General features: G+C 50.0%; 1 protein-coding gene across 1 annotated transcript in view; it reads left to right on the top strand.

Annotated features, from left to right (window-relative positions):
• DRGX (dorsal root ganglia homeobox) overlaps positions 1-18,268 on the top strand; it is a 33,951-nt gene that overhangs the window by 7,316 nt on the left and 8,367 nt on the right. Inside the window, exons 4-5 of the mRNA XM_010854443.1 lie at positions 1,278-1,456; positions 1,544-1,656. Of these exons, the coding sequence (XP_010852745.1) occupies positions 1,278-1,456; positions 1,544-1,656 (292 nt within the window). The remainder of the gene's footprint in view (positions 1-1,277; positions 1,457-1,543; positions 1,657-18,268) is intronic.

Here is an 18,268-nt window from a genome sequence, read left to right as displayed (position 1 = left end):
GGCGGGTGGCGGGGGGGGGCACTATTATTACTCCCAAACAGTTTGGATCACGGTCCCCAGCTAAGCCACTGGGCTTCAAATTGTGGATCTGCCACATGGCATTTGAACCATCTTGGACAGGTTAAATACTTTGTGTTTAGTTTTCTTATCTGTAAAATGGGGGTAGAAGAGCTGCCTGCCTGAAAAGATCGCAGTGGATTCTGAATCAGATTCACTGGGATCCAGGATTCTGAGCCGGACCCAGCTCCAGAGTCAGTGTTTCTATTCGGTGCACAAGTGATGTACTTGTCGTGATGTGATGATATGTCAGGATTAAATCACATGCACGAGTCCAGACACACTCAGGCCACACCTGCTGGAAGAGAGAATGAGTATTTTTGCAGGAGGAAACCGCAGGGCAGTGTTTTACAAACTGCTTTGATGATGAATCCCCCCTACTCCCCGTAGGAAACACATTCCACATCAAATAAATGAACTTGCATGCACTGAGAATTTCCACAAGAGGGTAATTCACCCTTACTCTGGGCGGTGCATTTGGATACTTGCTGTGATGTGATCCTCATTTAAGAATGCCTTCCCTGGTGGTCCAGTGGTTAAGACTTTGCCTTCCAATGCAAGGAGATGTGGATTCAATCCCTGGTCAGGAAGCTAAGATCCCACATGCCTCATGGCCAAAAAACCAAAACATAAAACAGAAGCAATATTATAACAAATTCAATGCTGCTGCTAAGTCGCTTCAGTCGTGTCCGACTCTGTGCAACCCCGTAGACAGCCTCCTACCAGGCTCCTCTGTCCCTGGGATTCTCCAGGCAAGAACACTGGAGTGGGTTGCCATTTCCTTCTCCAATGCATGAAAGTGAAAAGTGAAAGTGAAGTCGCTCAGTCGTGTCCGACTCTTTAGGACCTCATGGACTGCAGCCTACCAGGCTCCTCGGTCCATGGGATTTTCCAGGCAAGAGTACTGGAGTGGCGTGCCATTGCCTTCTCCAAACAAATTCAACAGAGACTTTAAAAATGGTCCACATTAAAAATAAAATCTTAAAAATGCCTATCACATTTTCTACACTGATTTTCCGACCCACCTGTGGGTCTGAAGCTGCAATTCAGGGAGCATCGCTTTGCTAAATCTCTGGAGAGAGGAGACTGTGCTCCCACACACCTGCTGTTGGGTGTCTACGGGCCCAGGCATGGGGACCAGGCCTTTGGGTTTAGGTTCTGCTTCCTTCTGTCTGATTTTCTGCCTTCTCCGGGTGTGTGTGTCTCCTTCACGGACTCAGGTTTGGTTCCAGAACCGAAGAGCCAAATGGAGGAAAACGGAGAGAGGGGCCTCTGACCAGGAGCCAGGAGCCAAGGAACCCATGGCAGAGGTGACGCCTCCACCCGTGAGAAACCTCAACTCCCCGCCCCCGGGGGACCAGGCCCGGAGCAAGAAGGAGGCCCTGGAGGCCCAGCAGAGGTGAGGCTGGCTGAACCCGGGGCGGGGGCGGGGGCTGGCGGGAACGCCGGGTGGAGAACTCACCCTGTGGTTTTCTTTCTCTGCCAGCCTGGGACGCACTGTGGGTCCCACAGGGCCGTTCTTCCCCTCTTGCTTGCCGGGAACCCTACTGAATACAGCCACCTACGCCCAGGCCCTGTCACACGTCGCCTCCCTGAAAGGTGAGTCTGGACTCGGCTGGCCTGCGCCTCCTCCCCGGGGATCGTGGAGCTTGTTCTTGGTCTGGCCCATCCTTGCGCCTGGGGCGGGTGCAGCTCTGTTTCTCCTTCTCTCAGTCTCCGCCAGGGCTGCAAACAGCATCCCCTTGCACACGTGCTGTCTTGCCTGATTTCTATATGTCCTGAGAATACAGGTGAATGTCATTAAGTTTCAGTGCGCTGGCCAAAGGACTGGCTGAGAGGTGGCTATTTCAGGAGGGGCCACTGCATTGGTACTGATTTTATGTTTTTTTAATTGAAAAAAAATTTTTTTAATTGGAGGAAAATTGCTTTACACCGTTGTGTTGGGTTTTGCCATACAACAACGCAAATCAGTCATAATTATATAAATATATACTTCCCCTCCCTCTTGAGCCTCGTGCCCTCCTCACACCCCACCCCTCTAGGCCATCACCAAGCGCCAGGCTGGGCTGCCAGTGATGCACACCAGCTTCCCGCCGCGTGTCTATTTGACACGTGGCAGTGTGTATGTGCCAATGCTACTGTCTCAATTCATCCCACCCTCTCCTTTCCCCACTTCAAGTTGATCAGTGTTAGGTGCTAGCCTGCAGCTTATGGGTGAGGCCTGCGATGGACAATTGTCCCACCTTGTGAGGACCCTCTCCATGCATGCAGCTCGCCCACCAGCCTTCCCCAGGGCCTCCTGATGTCAGAGATCGGCATGCGTGCTCAGTCATATCTGACTTCTTGCGACCCCATGGACTGTAAGCCCACCAGACTCCTCTGTCCTTGGGATTTTCCAGGCAAGAATACTGGAGTGGATTGCTATTTCCTACTCCAGGTCAGAGGTCTGAACTGTTAAAGCTGTGGGTTTCTTAGATTTCCTCTCTTTTCAAAGGCTGCTATGGTTTGAAGGGTGGAAACCATCTGGGGCATTTTTGTCAGGCCGACAGAGAGGGACTCTGGTGGGACTGTCCGTTGGGGGTTTCTCAGGCAACCCACTGGATGAATGGGTCCATCCAGTGTCTTTTAGTTCTTGGCCCCAAAGCCACTCTGTGAGGAAGCCAGGCAGCTGTGATGGCCGGGAGCAGGGCTGGGCCCCAGAGTGGGTGTGGGCAGCAAGTCGGTGTTGGGGTTTGTCTGTCTCAGTGGGTCTCGGAGGTGCAGGTGCAGGCGTGGGCTCTGGCCTGTTAGTAGTGGGAGAGGCCCCCGGGGTGTTTCCTGTGAGTTCTCTTTTAGGGTCTGGGGTTTCCTGGCCTCAGGGGGGTCTCCCTCCAGCAGGTTCTTCTCACACACACACACACACACACATATGCATGCACACACACATACACGCACATCGTGGCAATCTGCATTGCAAATGTAGTTTCTGGAGTCTGAAGGAGGGCATGATGGAGCCTCCCTGGGGAATCTCCTAAAGGGCGAGAAGGGCAGAAGGGTGTTCTAGGCACAGGGAACAGGCATGCAGAGCAGCAGGGAGGAGATCCAGGCTTGTCTGGAGAATGGCCCGTATGTTGGGTGCTCATGGGATGGTGCCGAGAGATAAGGTGCAGGGCCAGAGCTTGCAGGCCCTGGATACCGCACTCCCACAGTGGGATTTTTCACTGTAGGAGGTGGGGGCCTGAGGCCTGCAGCCACTTCTGAGTGGTCCAGGCAGCTGGGCAAATCCTGGTGTGGGAGGATGAGGCTCAGCGCCATCCATCTCTGGACCTGTGCCCTCCTACTGCTTCCTTCAGCTCCAGGGGCCATGTAGAGGCCCTCTGCAGAGTGGCCTTGGGACACAGTCACAGACTAATAGACTGACAGGGCTCCGAGAGTGAAGGTGGGGGTTTCAATTACAAGGAGGTTCTGGAAAGAGATTACCAGTGGGATGTAGGCATCATTCAGGGAGCTTGTCCAGACAGAGGAGCAATCCTGTGTCTGTTGAATCATCTCTACTTTGGTGAGGGCCAGCTCAGCTCCTGGGAGTGACTGACTATTTTATCAACATTCTCTGCTTGCCTCACTCCAGCCCCATGAGTTGAAGATGAATCCTACATTTCTTTGCTGGGACAGCCTTTGAGGGATCTGTGGCAAGCTGAGGCCCTGGTGGAGGCCTGTGGTGGCTGAAGGAGGGGAGAAAGGCCCAGGTTGCTGGCAGGGAGCAGGAGAGAGTGCCTGACTGTCTCTGAGAGGCCGAAGGCAGTGGCGAGAGGGGGACGCAGGACAGCTCAGGAGGAAGCAGGGAGGGGGGAGGGGCAGGCGAATCTGTCATCCTCCTCTTCTTCCTCTGCTGTGGGTACTCCCCCCACCCCAGTACACCCTTGGGGCCTGCCCTGAACTTGCCTGGCTGGAAGCAGACTCTCCTTTGATGGAGGGGAACGCTTGGGTGTGCCGGCTCTGCAGAGGTGGTGGGAACCACAGTGCACACAATGCCAGGGCACATCCTGGCTTTGTGGTGGCACCTGCTCGGGGAACCTGGGCATCCTCACTGGAGGGCCTTCCTGGCTGCAGTCAGGGACACGAGGTGTGCTGGGGCAGGCGGCACACTCCACGTTCACAGAGCGAGGCAGGCAGTGAGCGAAGCGAGCACATGAGGCTTTGCCTTCGCTCCCCCAGATACTAATGAGCTCTTGATCTTTTGAAACACGCAAGCTGCTCAGTCTGTGTGTCTTTCTCCCACTTTTGAGCGAGGGGTGGGGAAAAGGCACGCTTCCCTACCGTCAGCAGTTATGCAAGGATCACGCTAAGGGGCGCCTGGAGATTCAGCAGAACTGGCTGGGGCTGGGGGGTGGGCTGGGGAGCATTTGCCCATTCAAGTGTCAACTGCCATTCAAGACAGCCCCTGGTAGGCAAATGGATATACGGAACCAACGTTGCCAGAACTACTGAAACTTCAGGAGAAGCTGGAAATCCAGATACTTTTTAGAACAATCGCATGTTTTAAACATGGCTTCCAAGTCTTTGGGCCGAATGGACACATCCTTGGCCAGGCCAGCCTGTGGCCTGCCTCCCTGTGGGGCACTTCTACTCCATCCCGCCCGCCTCTGCTTTCTGTGTTCTTCTCCCTGTAGTCATAGCGTCTCCTCAGTTCTGCCCTTTCCAGCAAAGTTCCCCTCTCGCTGCTCATCCTTACTCCTTACCCGCCATGGCCCTTACTATCTGATCTCTTTGAGCAGCTGGCTTGTTAGTCTCTGCAAGCTGAGTTGTGTTGGAAAGGCAGGGAAGTGAGTGATTATCAAAAACCTTTTCTGTGCTCTGCCTGGTGGTGGCTGTTGTTAAGCTGCCAAGTCACGTTCAACTCTTCGTAACCCCGTGGACCGCCCATGCCAGGCTCTCTCTGTCTCTCACTGTCTCCCAAAGTTTGCCCAAGTTCATATCAAATGAATTGGTGATGCCATCCAACCACCTCATTCTCTGTCACCCTTTTCTCCTGCTCTCAGTCTTTCCCACCATCAGGGTCTTTCCAGTCAGTCAGCTGTTCGCGTCAGGTGGCCAGAGTACTGGAGCTTCAGCTTCAGCATCAGTCTTTCCAAAGAGTATTCAGGATTGATTTCCTTTACGATTGACTGGTTTGATCTTACTGTCCAAGGGACTCGCAAGAGTCTTCTCCAGCACCACGGTTCGAAAGCATCGATTCTGCGTGCTCTGCCTCTTTTCTTCTTTCTTTCTTCTTTCTGGAGGAGGGAATAGCAAACCACGCCAGTAATCTAGCTGTTTAAAACCGTCTCGTGGTTGGTCCCATTTAGTTCTCACATAGGCCAGTGGAGTCAGCGATGTATCAGGGAGGCTCTAGAGCAGCACAGTAGGTCCGTGGGGCTGGGATGGCTCTGAGGTAACAGCTGGCACTAGCTGGGGCTCTTTTGCATTCTAAAAGTGCCTGACCTGTGAGGTGGCACTGCCACACTGGGGTGTTTTGAGCTAGAAGTCTCCACCACGTCAGCTGATCAGCACAGCCTTGCTCCAGTCCAGGTGGGCTTGGCCATCCTTGGAGATGTGCTTGGTAGACTCACTTCTGCCTCAGGACCTGGGGTAACAAGTGTGTATCTGAAAGTGGGCTCTGGATGCCCCGGGGTTCAACCCTTGATTGTTTTGTGGAATGTTTTTTCAGTGGTTTGAGGCCTATGACCTGTAGACTCTTACAGCCAACGTCTCCTTCTATCAGGATTCCTCGAGCTACAGAAGTTAAGTGCGTGGCCCAGTCTGGACCCAAGAGAGAAGCAATCCCAATTTTCTAGGCCTGGCTCAGGGCCAGGACCTCTGGGCTGTCCCCCAGCCTCCCTCTCCTGAGTTCACCCACACAGGTGGCTGGGCAGCTAGGTGCTGGCAAAGCTGGTGCCCTGAACTCTGCTTCTCAGGGGCTTCTGGCAAAAAGGGGGCACCCTCATGTTGGGAACTTGATGCATGTGGGTGCTAGAAGGTATGTACCTGGACTTCCACGCCCTCTTTTCATAAACAAGAAATTGAGGTTCCAGGAAGGAAAACCACTTGCTCACATGTCGTTTATATCAGCAAGGTCTCCCCTTTCAGATCAGGGCTGATCGCCATGGGTCCTGATGTGCTCTTTCCTCCAGACACGATGTATTCATTCATTCCTTTGGGTGGGCACCTGCTTGTAAGGGCTTTGGACCCCCCACCCCCACCTCTTCTCCCTGGCAAGTGAGAGCAGCTAGGAATCCACTGGGTATGAGCCCTGGTGGGGGAGAGTCTGGACTCACCCAGAGACCAGGACCACTGTCAGCTGAGCACCACAGCCCTTCCAGCCCAGAGATCCTAACCCACTCCTCCAGGCCGGAGGCAACTTGCAAATGACCCCAGGAAAGGAATCAAAGGGAATCTCAGCTTCTGGACTCAGACCAGTGCTCGTGTCTCCTTCCCCAGACTTTGTGGTCCTGGTAGGATCGTATAGCCACGGACTAAAGCCAGCCTGTGCCGACCCTGCTCTGGACGGTGCTCTTGGTGTCACTCCCAAGACTCCAGACCAGGGCCTGAGGATCCAAGCCAAGGATGCACCAGAGCTCGGCCTAAGTGTGAGGGGCATGTGGGCTGCTGGTGCCCAGGCAGGATCAATTCCCTGGAGGCGCATGGAGCACCCCTGGCCAGTGCTTCTAGAGCTGACTGCCTGCAGAGCATTCTCTATAAAGTTGAGGGACTCTGAGTAGGGAGTCTTGGTCCTCTGGTTCTAGGTGCTCTTGTGACAGATGTGCAGTCTTTGCCCGGGGAACGTTGAGAGAGCCTCCAGGAGTGTTTGCGGGCAGCTTGGAGGTTGGCAAGGCGCAGCGTGCTGAGAGCCTCCAGGAGTGTTTGCGGGCAGCTTGGAGGTTGGCAAGGCGCAGCGTGCTGAGAGCCTCCAGGAGTGTTTGCGGGCAGCTTGGAGGTTGGCAAGGCGCAGCGCGCTGAGTTGCTTTAGCTGTTGGTCCTTCAAGTCCTTAGGTCCTTAAAGTAACTGTTGAACTCACTTTCCTGGAAACACTGGCTTTGAATGTGCTCTGAGAACAAAAGCATTCTTGGAATGTTGACTATCTCCTCCGGGAGCAGGTGGCACTGGAGGAGAAAGAGGCAAGCAAGAGTGGATGCAGAGAGCTAGTTACAGAGGGACTGTGCTAGGTGGGGGTGCCAGAGCACAGAGCTGTGGGGTGTCGCCAAGCTCTGCCTCCAACGTGAATGGGTGGACTGGCTGAGTGCTGGCAGCCCTTTCACTGTGGCTTAGCACATGCCGGTGTGTCTAGATTCTGCTTTTAATTTTTTTTATTAAGGGGGAATGTGGTCCAGAAAAGATGAAGGGGAACAGGTCTCCCAGCTGCTTAGCAAAGCTTTAGTACCCAGACTGAGAAGTCAGTAGGAGAAAACTCTGGATTATAGTTTTCTTAGGAAATTAGAGGCCCTCATTTTCATTGCATGGAGAGATGTGTTGAGGGTAGAGTCCTGGGGTTCAGAAGCAGCTGGAGAGCTGGGAAAACAAAGATGAAGCTGGAAAGGACCCCTGGCTTTGGAAAATATGCACAGCTCAGAACTGGCACAGTACACCCTGGGCTGGCTTGGTGGACTTGCCTCAGGCCAGGGGCTGAGGGCAGAGGCCTCCTGGAGTCCTGCCCCTGCCACATCCTGGGCTGGGCGGCTCTGCTGCCAGGCCCCAGGAGGCTGGGGGGCCGCTCTGGGGCTGGAGCACTGGGGACAGCCATTCAGCAGGTTTAGCGCTGGGGTGTGTGGAGGGGTTTTCACGGGGAGATGTAGCTAGATGGGTCAGCAAGGCTGCTGAAGCAATCAGGAGCCCAGGAAGCATGTGAGGTGGGGTTGGCTCCCTTGAAGGACACGAGATTATGAACCCTCTGGGTGGGCTGGTTAAACAGAGAGCCTACGTGTGTAGGTGTGGCAGACTAGCCTGTAGTCTCTGCTGGGCAGGCCCCTGGGTGGGCACTGGGCTGAGTCCAACAGAGGGGCCAGGAGGCTGTCCAGTGGTGACAGAGCCAGGTGGTTGAAAACCACACACTTGTGAAAGTTTCCTCCTTTAATTACCAAGCAGCCAACTAGCCCCGTAGCTTTAAGCAAGGGCTCTGGGTGGCCTTGAGGATTCTCACGCTTCCATTCTTTAGCCATGCTAATCTTTTAATTTTTATTGAAGTTTACTTATGTATTTTAATTAATAGATTTATTTGTCTGGATTGGCTCTTAGTTTTGGCATGCAGGCTCTCTAGTTGTGGCTTGTGGGCTTTGTCACCCTGTGACATGTGAGATCTTAAGTTTCCCAACCAGGGATCGAACCTGTGTCCCCTGCACTGGAAGGCAGATTCTCACTACTGGCCCCCCAGGGAAGTCCCTGGCCATGTATATCTTGAGTAAAGTACTGGGAATCTCTACCTCTGCTTCCTCATCTGTAAATTTGGGGATTTGACATTATAGGACTGAATTTATAGGAATAAGTGGGGGGAGCATGAGTTAGAATACCTGAGGCTTCTAGACCACTGGGAGGTGTGAGTTAACACTATCATTATTAACTAGATTCCTCCATTCTCATTTCCAAGTCACTGGGTCCCACTCATATTTCTAAGACCCAATAAAACGTCTTTTCTTCCAAGCTTCTCCTATTTCTGTGAACTTTATCACTTTCATGCAGACGTGCTAAGTCGCTTCAGTCCTGTCCAACTCTTTGCGACCCTATGGACTGTAGCCTGCCAGGCTCCTCTGTCCATGGGATTCTCCAGGCAAGAATACTGGAGTGGGTTGCCATGCCCTCCTCCAGGGGATCTTCCTGACCCAGGGTTCAAACCCGCTTATCTCTTGTGTCTTCTGCTTTGGCAAGTGGGTTCTTTACACTCGTGCCACGTGGGGAGTCCTTGTTACTGCTGACATTCACCTATTTCCTGTAACCCCCATTGTCCTGATTTTTGGCGGTGATGGTGGCTCCTTCCCATCCCTGGTAAGATTTGCTGGTCAGGGCACTCATTCCCTCCCTGGGGTTTCACTCAGCCAGTGATGTGCTTTGTACTCCGGGGTGGTCAGAGAGGGCCCATCCTGACCAGGCAGGCAGTGAGGGTATTTCTGTATTGGATGTCCCATGGAAACCAGAAAAGAAAAAGGCAGCAGGACCCTACCCCATGAAGCCAGGGTTTGCGTAACAGTAATGAGTGTCCAGAGAAAAAGCCTTTGCAACACAAAGAGTTTTCCTGCACTGTCTTAATGGCCAGCCTCGTGTTCACAATTCATTAACGCAGAGGAGGTTATTAATGGCCGAGGGAAGTGCTTGGGTTTGTTCCGGGGAAGTGCTGGCCGCAGGACGGGCCACAGTCCGCGGAGGCCCTCTCCCTGGTGTACTTAGCCTGGCTGTATCTAACCTGTGATTTGGAGAGCTGGGTGTGAGGTGGAAATTCCTTACAGCTGCCAGGGGAGAGCTTTCATAATTTAGCCATGGAGTCGCTGTCCCTGGCTAGGCGGGGCATCGCAGCTGACCGTCCTCAACAAGATGGGGACAGGGGGGAAGATGGGCCGCCTGCGTGGCAAGGCAGTCCTGTGGGGACGCTCCGTGTCGTCTGTGGAGCCCTGGAGTCAGGCCTCAGCTGAGAGAAGCGCAGCAGAGCTGAGGAAGGAGGTCTGACCTCCTCTTACGCTCCCCTCTCCACTCACTCCAGGTGAGGCCCTGGTCCCATGGGCGGCCCAGGTGGGGAGGAGCCCGGGGGCAGCCAGACCTGGTCCCAACTCTAGCCTAGCTCCATCCCTCTGGGTCCCTCCCGATGAGGGTATTCTGACATGCAGTGGGTGCTCAGTCGATGCTGCAGAGTAGCCTCCTGAGCCTGCATCACATGTGTGAGGATGAGGCGAGAGGCCAGGGGCAGGGCATCCAGTGCTGGGAAAGGGTCTGGCCATGTCCTTCCTGGGAACAAAGCCCCGTAGTTACCCCAGAATGTGCCCTCCCGACTTGGCCCTTGGGCTTCCAAGCCAAGGTAAAGCATCCAGAATCTGAGACTGGGAGGGCTTTACTGGCCAATAAGTGTTTCCCCATCAGGCTTAAACTCACAGCTGGAGGCAGCCTCTTCCTCTTTCAAGCCCCTGGAAATGTTTTCCTCTTAATTCTCTTAATCACTTTTTCCTCTGTGTTGTGATTTTTAAAGAAAAATCACAATCTTAGTAAGCAATTAAAATTATTTTGTTATGAACTATGATAATCAGGAAAATTCAGAAAATATGCATGTAGAACTTGCTGAATACTTTTAAGCACTCATGTGCCAGCCTTCTTCTGGAGCTCTGCCTGTACCCTAGAAGCCCCATCCTTCTCATGTCACTTTCCTTCCCCCTAAAAGAAACTGTCATGCTGACTGCAATGGTAATGCGGTTTTGCCAGCCACCTGAGTAGGCGTTCTGAAACGCTATTGTCCAGTCTGAATTTTTTGAATGGTACATGTATATACATATAAATAGAATCGCATGGGATGTCTTTTTCCTGCCTGGTTCCTTTGACTCGGCATATGTGGGAGATTTATCTGTGTAATTAGGTTTAGTTGTCGATTTTTTGTGGTATTCTCTGTTCATGATCAGATCATCTGTAGATAACGACAATAATACGTCTCTCCCTTTCCAGTTCTTATACTGTCGTCCCTGGGTATCCATGGGGATTGGTTCCAGGGTGCCCTTCCCCACCTGCCGTACCGAAACCTGCCCATCCTCAAGTCCCTTATAGAAAATGTGGTAATATAGTGAGTACAGTTGGTCCTTTATATCTGAGGGTTTCACATCTCTGTATTCAACCAATTGGCGGATAGATTTCAGTTGGTTGGTTGAATCTGAGGATGTAAGACCTGGGGATACGAGAGGGCAGACTGCACTTATTTCTCTCTCTTGTCCAGCTGTGCTGGCCAGAACCTCTAGCACAGTATTGAACAGAAGTGGTGAAAATAGGCATCCTTGCCTTGTTCTTTTTTTCAGTAACAGCTTTATCGAAATACAATTCACATACCATGCAATGCATCCATTAAAACGAACAACTCAGTGATTTTTTGGTATAGACAAGAGTTGTGAAACCATCACACAATCGACTTTAGAAAATTTTCATCACCCCAGACCTGTTAGCAGCCAGTCACCCCCAACCCTCCCTGGCCCATGTTACCACTAATATTTCTGTCTCTGCAGATTGTGGACATTCTGTCATTGCCACTGCGGATATTTCACTGAGTGGAATCATATCATACAACAGCTGGGCTTTGTGACTGATCCTGGCTTTATGCCCTCATTCTTGATCTCAGGGGAAAGCTCTCACAGCCTCACCAAGGTTTCACCATCGTGTTCGCTGTCTGCCTTTTTATTTTTAACATACGCTTTATCAAGCGAAGATATTTTCCTCTTGCACTAGTTTTCTAAGAGTTTTATTTTAATTATTACTTTAAAAAATCATGAATATGAAGGGATGTTGAATTTCATGGAATACTTTTTCCTGCTGCTGTTGAGAAAACCACAGGATTTTTCTTTCTCAAATATTAATACAGTAAATTGCATTGGTTGATTGTTTAATGTTAAACCAACTGTGCATTCCTGGAATTAACCCAAATTAGAGGTGACATATTATTCTTTTTATATATAGATGGACTGGCTGGTATTCTGTCTAGGGCTTTTTTGTCTACGATCCTGAAGAAATTGGCTCATAAATTTTTTCCCTGATAACCTCTATTCCGAGTTTCCGCACTGTTTTACTTTACCCCCCAACTTAGTATAATAAAAGCGGCTGCAGGGAGCGGTTTTATTGTCTCTCCCAATTCCAAGGACGGGCTGGGCTCAGCTGGATGGTTCTGTTGCTGCTTTTGCCTAGAGTGTCTCATGAGGTTGCATTCAGATGGTGGCTGGGGCTGATACATACAGGATGGCAAGGTCTCTGTGCCTGGTGCCCTGGCAGGGATGCTGAGAGTGCCCTGTCTTTCTCTTTCTCTCTCTCTTTGGTGGGAGTTGGATGTTGGTTGGATTCTGAGATTATAAAAGCAGAAGATGCCAGGTCTTATTAAGACTTACATTCAGAACAGGCACAGTGCTACTTTTGCTGAATTCTATTGATGGAAGCTGCTCACAGAGCCAGCTCAGATGCAAGTGAGGGAATTGCACACAGGTGTGAACACTGAAGCGTGGTTCATCGAAGGCCCTCTGTGGAGACTGACTGCACAGGTATTGAGGATACTCTGGCCTTGTGACGTGAGTTGGGATTTAAACAAATATTTATTTATTTATTTGGCCTCGCCAGGCTTTAGTTGCAGCATGTGGGAATTTAGTTGTGGTGCGTGGGATCTAGTTCTCTGACCAGGGATCAAACCTGTGCCCCCTGCATTGGGAGTGGGAAGTCCTAGCCAGTGGACCACCGGGGAAGTCCTGAGAGGTTTGTTTTTGAACTCACCTAACTTTCCAGTCCTGACTATAAGTGCTTTAAGGGCACGGTCCTTATCTGACTCACCTGTAGATCCTTCCAAGGCATTCACCTCTGCCCTTAACACAGAGGCTGGTGCAGAGTAGAAGGTAGTGAAGTCTGACTAGGCAGAGGATCCCACTTCCTGCAGAGTTGACTGCTCAATGGGAGAGGCTCCTGGCCTAAGGTCCACCGTGTGTGCAGCTTCAGAAAAGCAGCGCCGCCTTGCAGGAGCCCTGGCTTATTTCCAAAGGGGCAGGTGCTGGGGCAGCAGGGCGCCCGAGGGCTAGACGTGATCTGTCCTCGTGGGGGACGTGGTTGGGTCAGCCCCAGCTCCTCTGTGCCTAGCCGATGTCAGGAAGACGGGGGTGGAGGACGCCAGCACTTAACATTTGGAAGGAATCTCCTTGATGAGTATGCTACCCCCGCTTCTCCAGGATACAGTGGGAGAAACTGAGGCTCAGAGGTGGCTAGGACTGCCCAAGGTCGCATAGTGTGCCTGCCAGAGGCAAGGCAGGCCAGGGACCCAAGTGCCCCAGTGTCCAGTTCCCCACACCCCATATTGATTCTGTTCCTTTTACAGGCCCCTGCTGTCATTCTCTGGCTTTAAAAACTGCAACTCACTTTCCAGAAGCCATTTCCTATGGGTGCTGATGGGTTTGCCCTTCCTGCTAATCAATGGGGCCCTGGAGTGCAGAGCTGAGCAGAGGTCCTGGCTTATGCCCAGAGCCAGCAGGGGGGCAGGTTGCCCATTCTGGGGGCTGCTGGAAGGAGGGAGGGTGGCACTTACTGGCATCAGACCACCTAGAGTGTTTGTCCCGCCGCTCCCCTGCTGAGCAGGGCTCTTGGCTCTGGGTGCTGTCATCATTTGCTTGCCCCCACAACGGCATCCAAGCAGAAACGGGACATCAATCCTGGCCCCAGACTGGGCCACAGCACAAGGAGTGGTTGGCTGAGCTGACTCCCATCAGGGAGCATTTGCTGGGTGAATAAACAAATGTTGGGACAGTGCGTGCACACGTGGGGTTGACGGGGAGGGATTTAGCGTCTACTCCCCCAGGGTAGGGGCTTTCCTTGTGGCTCAGTTGGTAAAGAATCTGCCTGCACTGCAGGAGACCTGGGTTCGATTCCTGGGTCAGGAAGATCCCCTGGAGAAGGAAATGGCTACCCACTCCAGTATTCTTACCTGGAGAACGCCATGGACAGAGGAGCCTGGCAGGCTACAGTCCATGGGGTCGCAAGAATCAGACATGACTTAGCAACTAAACCACCCCAGGGTAACCTGGCAAATGAACCTGGGGATTTTGGGCATTAATCAGGTTGGGTAGCTTTGTGGTGACCATAGTTTTTCTTTTCGTGGGGTTTTGAGGCAGATTAGGACCTGGGAGATGGCAACTTTGAGGAATCAAAATGTGCTTCCTAGATCTGGAAAGACAGACTTCCCCTTCCTCCCTCCCTCCCCCAAATGTAATCGAGTGTTTGCTTTGTATCCAGAGTGGACGTTTTAGCTCTAGAATCAGGGCTGTGGGGTGAGGACAGGTGAAGGCTCTTACCCTGCAAGTTTGGGAGGTGAGGTGGGTACAAAAATAAACACAACTCCTGTTAAAGAGGCAATAAGAACCGTAACACAGAGATGGGAGAAAGAGCTTTGGGAGTTCTGTGAAAGAAGTCACCTGAGTGAATTGGACCCTACTGTATATTTGATTGTTGGTGAACACACTTAGCCATGGCACTGAAAAATCTCTGCTTAAATATTATAGGCGTCTGCCAACACTGTTACCCCACACTCTTTACAAACTGTAAGGATCTGGTATTAGGAATCACAGAACATGCCTGTTCTACTTTGCAATGAAGCAAAAAAGAAATGAACTATATGTATATGAAAAGTTTCATAAATCCACTTGCGCACTTACTTGCTCAATAGTCTTACTCTTAACATGAACATTTAGCAAAAAATTGGTGTGCAACAGCTCTACTTGTAACCGAAATTGTCGTTCTTGTGCCTTCATATGATGAAAATATGCTATTGGCAGAGACGAGACAGAACTAACTTAATCTTTCCTGTCAGACTCTGTAGTAGATCAATTAAACTGCCGAGGAGATCAAATGCTTCAGACTGTATTTATTACATTAAGTATTTATGTTCAGGCCAAGCCTTTAAAGCATGATGTCATATAGCAATGTAGGCCGATTAAATCAATTCAGCAGAATTTGCTGTAACTTAATGGAAATCTAATTGTGCGTTTTAATTTAGTGTCCAGGAGGTAGTAAGTTCTCCAAACAAAACAATTTTCAGTCTGCATTTGGGGAGCAGGAGGCTCTTGCACAGGCTTGGGTGATGGCACCTACGGTAGGTGAGAGGGAAGAAGTCCTGGCCTTGTAGGGGCTTTGCTGGCTGGCAGGTTGGGTTGCATCCCATGCAAGGGATCACTGACTTCGATCCCCACCAAACAGGAAATGGATGAAATGTTCCTGGTGGGTCCTCCACAGCCAGGCCTCAGCTCCATGCTTGCCAGTCAATAGCTCCAGTGCAGACTGAGGCCATTAGCAGCCATGGAGTCTTGGCTGGGTGCTGAGGACACAGTTCTTACTCCTTAGAAACCTCAGTGGAACTCCCTTCTAAAGGAGAGCATCTCTCCCATCATCTGAATGAAAGGAGATGGGAAATCAGGAGTCACGAGAAAGACACTTGTTGTGAGAGTAATGCTCGGTCAGTTTAGAAAAAGCAGAAAATACAACAAAACACAAAGCACAAAAATATAAAGCTTATTCGTAATCTTAGCACCCAGCATCAGCCACGATGAATGTTTGTTACTGGTACATTTGTTTTCTTCCCATTTACAAATATATATCTCCAATAAATTTATGTATCTTAAAGCTTATTTAGAATTAAAAAATCAAATGTTTAAATTTATAAATATTTTCTATTTCTAAATTGTGTTATTTACTATACATGCCTGTGACCTTATACTGATATGGTACATGGCTGCACGTGTGCATATACACGTATGTACTATGTATATATGTATGTGTGTGTATATACAGATATGTGTGTGTATACATATACACACACACACAAAATGGGATAATTTTGACCTACTGTTTTTTTAACCTACTTTTTAAAATTTAATATTCTACTATTACTGTATTTTTGCACCAAGTATCCTCTTACAATATAATTTTGTCATAGCTTTAATGCATTCAATAAGGTGATTATAACTTATTCAGTCAATTCTCTAGAATTGGGTGGTTAGTTTCTTCATAATTTTTTGTTGCTATCTGCCACATGGGAATGACTTTGTTTGTACTAATTTAATTTTTATACCACTCATGATTTTAGGTTTTTGACAGATTAAAAGCAAAAGAAAACTAGAGCCCCAAGTATGGAAATCCAGACATTAAAAGATGAGACTTTTAAAGTTTGTTGGCTCACTCCTCAAGATTCTGTTGGCAGAATAAATTATTCTTAATAAATTATTATTATTATTAATTATTTATTATTAATAAATTATTATTACCTGGAGAAGGAAATGGTAACCCACTATAAATTATTCTACTTTTTGCTCTGATGCGAATGGGCTCATCAGGGAAGCCCCCAGCTGTGAGAGCAGTGTCGGGATTGTGTGTAAGGCAGGGTGGAGGATGCTCGCAGCACAGCCACGCATCTCGAGGAGGATCTGTGTGTCCTCCCAGGGATGCTCACAGCAAGTCTAGTTCCTCGCTGGTCACTGAACTGAACTGCTAACTAGAACAAGCTGTGCGCTGTAACTTACTCCTGCCCTTGATTTTGCATGTGGTCATGGAAACCCTAATTGTTGGAGGACTTAGTACTAGGTGCTTTATAGAGGTGGATATATTACCTCTTATAAATGAGGAAGCTGGAGCTTGGAAAGAGGTGTGACGTCCCATGGCCAGTTAACAGTGGAACCAGGAGTCAAACTTCAGAGCCCATTTCCTCCTCGTCTGCAGGCTGCCACTGGCTGTCAGACCCCAGGTGGCCTGTCACCGTTCTCATCTGATAGCATGTTGATAATTCTGACTCGGTTTTGGCACAGACATTTGCTAAAGTATCTGCTACCACTCTGACATTACAAGAGGAGGACAGTCTCTTTCGTGGCTGACTCCACGCCACCCCATCACTAGCAGACACAGGCCTGGTGTGGTTTGCAGAGCCCTTTCGATCATCGTCCCTTGCGGTGGCTCCTGTGGCCAGGGACCGACGGCTTCAGGCCATTCTGAAGCCTGACACTTTGCTTGCCTTGTACTAAATGGCTCCAGATTACCACGCATGTTGAATGTTTTGGCTGTTTTATAGATTTTTTGTCTTTTATCTCAGTACTGTCCATCAATGTTTCTGCTATTAACAGTCTCATTGCTTTCTAGCTTGTGGCAGCCTTGTAAGACAGAAAAGTGATGTTAGCCGCGCATTTGGAAGTCTTCACGTATGTGGTGAGGGCCTTGAGCCTGTTTTCTGAGGGCAAAATGCATGTTTTGGAGTCTGGGTTTTCACCTGGTGGCCATGGGGTCATCTGCTGCCTTGAGCATTGCAAAGCGTGCGTTCATACTTTGCTATTTCTGTTGTCCACAGTGCTCCAGGCTGATGAAGGTGTTCGGGCAGGAGAACACTTGGAGAAATCTCATTGCTGTTGGTTCTGTGAAACCATGGAGAAATCAAGAGTTAGGTCTAAAAGGATCCTATTTGTAGAAATCATTTTTTCCCCTATGTTAAAAAATGGTTATGGAAATTAAGGGAGACGCTGGTGTTTGGACAATTTAAGTTCAATTGAAATCAGTTGAAATTCTGCAAGCATGTTTAAGTTGGAAGGAAGACGTAGCTTTATAATTCACATCCCATTCTAAAACCACTCATTTTTTGTTGAAGGGGATTTAAAAATGTGTCTGTTAGCCCATAGTGTGCATGAAGATTCTCTACAACATCCTGTCAAGGGGGCTTCAGTGTCCATGACCAGAAACCCATCACCCTCAGAGAGAGACCACCATCCACACTGATGGTAAAGAAAAGAAACCCCTCCTTCTCTCCCTCCATCTGCTGCTTCTACTCTGCCCTAAACCAGGGAGACGCAGTTTCCTCATGTCCACTGTGCCTAAAAGGCCCCGTTCTTTCACTTTTTACTCCTCCCTACAGCTTCCTCCCTCTGGCCTGACGGTCTGACTGTGACTTTACCCTCCATTTTTTCTGCAGGTTCTGCCTCTGTTAAGGCAACCCACAACCATACGGTGTCACAGTGAACTTACTGGGAAGCCATACTGACCACATGCTCTACTGCTGAGATACATCCCCCTCTGGACAGTTGGGTCTTTGGGCACAGATCGTTGACTTTACCCATTTCCTGGATAAATATCATTGAACTCGATTCGTTTCCGTGTTTGCCTTTGAGCTCGTCTGTTGGTTCAGATGGCCTCTCTCGGTCTTGTCTGTGTCTGCCTTCTGTATGGGCATGCCTTCTGTGTTCTCGTCCAGGGAGGGCAGGGCAGAGCAGAGAGGAGGTGAGTCGCAGTGGTTCATTTTTTTCAGCACTCCTCCGTGTGGCTTTCAGACATTTGTGTCTCCACCAAAGAACATCCCTTGTGGCTCAGCTGGTAAAGACTCAGCCTGCAATGCGGGAGACCTGGGTTTGATTCCTGGGTTGGGAAGATCCCCTGGAGAAGGGAAAGGCTACCCACTCTGGTATTCTGGCCTGGAGAATCCCATGGACTATATAGTCCATTGGGTCTCAAAGAGTCAGAGAAGACTGAGTG

This window comes from Bison bison, unplaced genomic scaffold, assembly GCF_000754665.1.
Source record: "Bison bison bison isolate TAMUID 2011002044 unplaced genomic scaffold, Bison_UMD1.0 scf7180017864341, whole genome shotgun sequence".
Taxonomy (NCBI): domain Eukaryota; kingdom Metazoa; phylum Chordata; class Mammalia; order Artiodactyla; family Bovidae; genus Bison; species Bison bison.
Note: the sequence above shows the minus strand (reverse complement) of the source record. Positions and strands in the feature narration are given on the sequence as shown.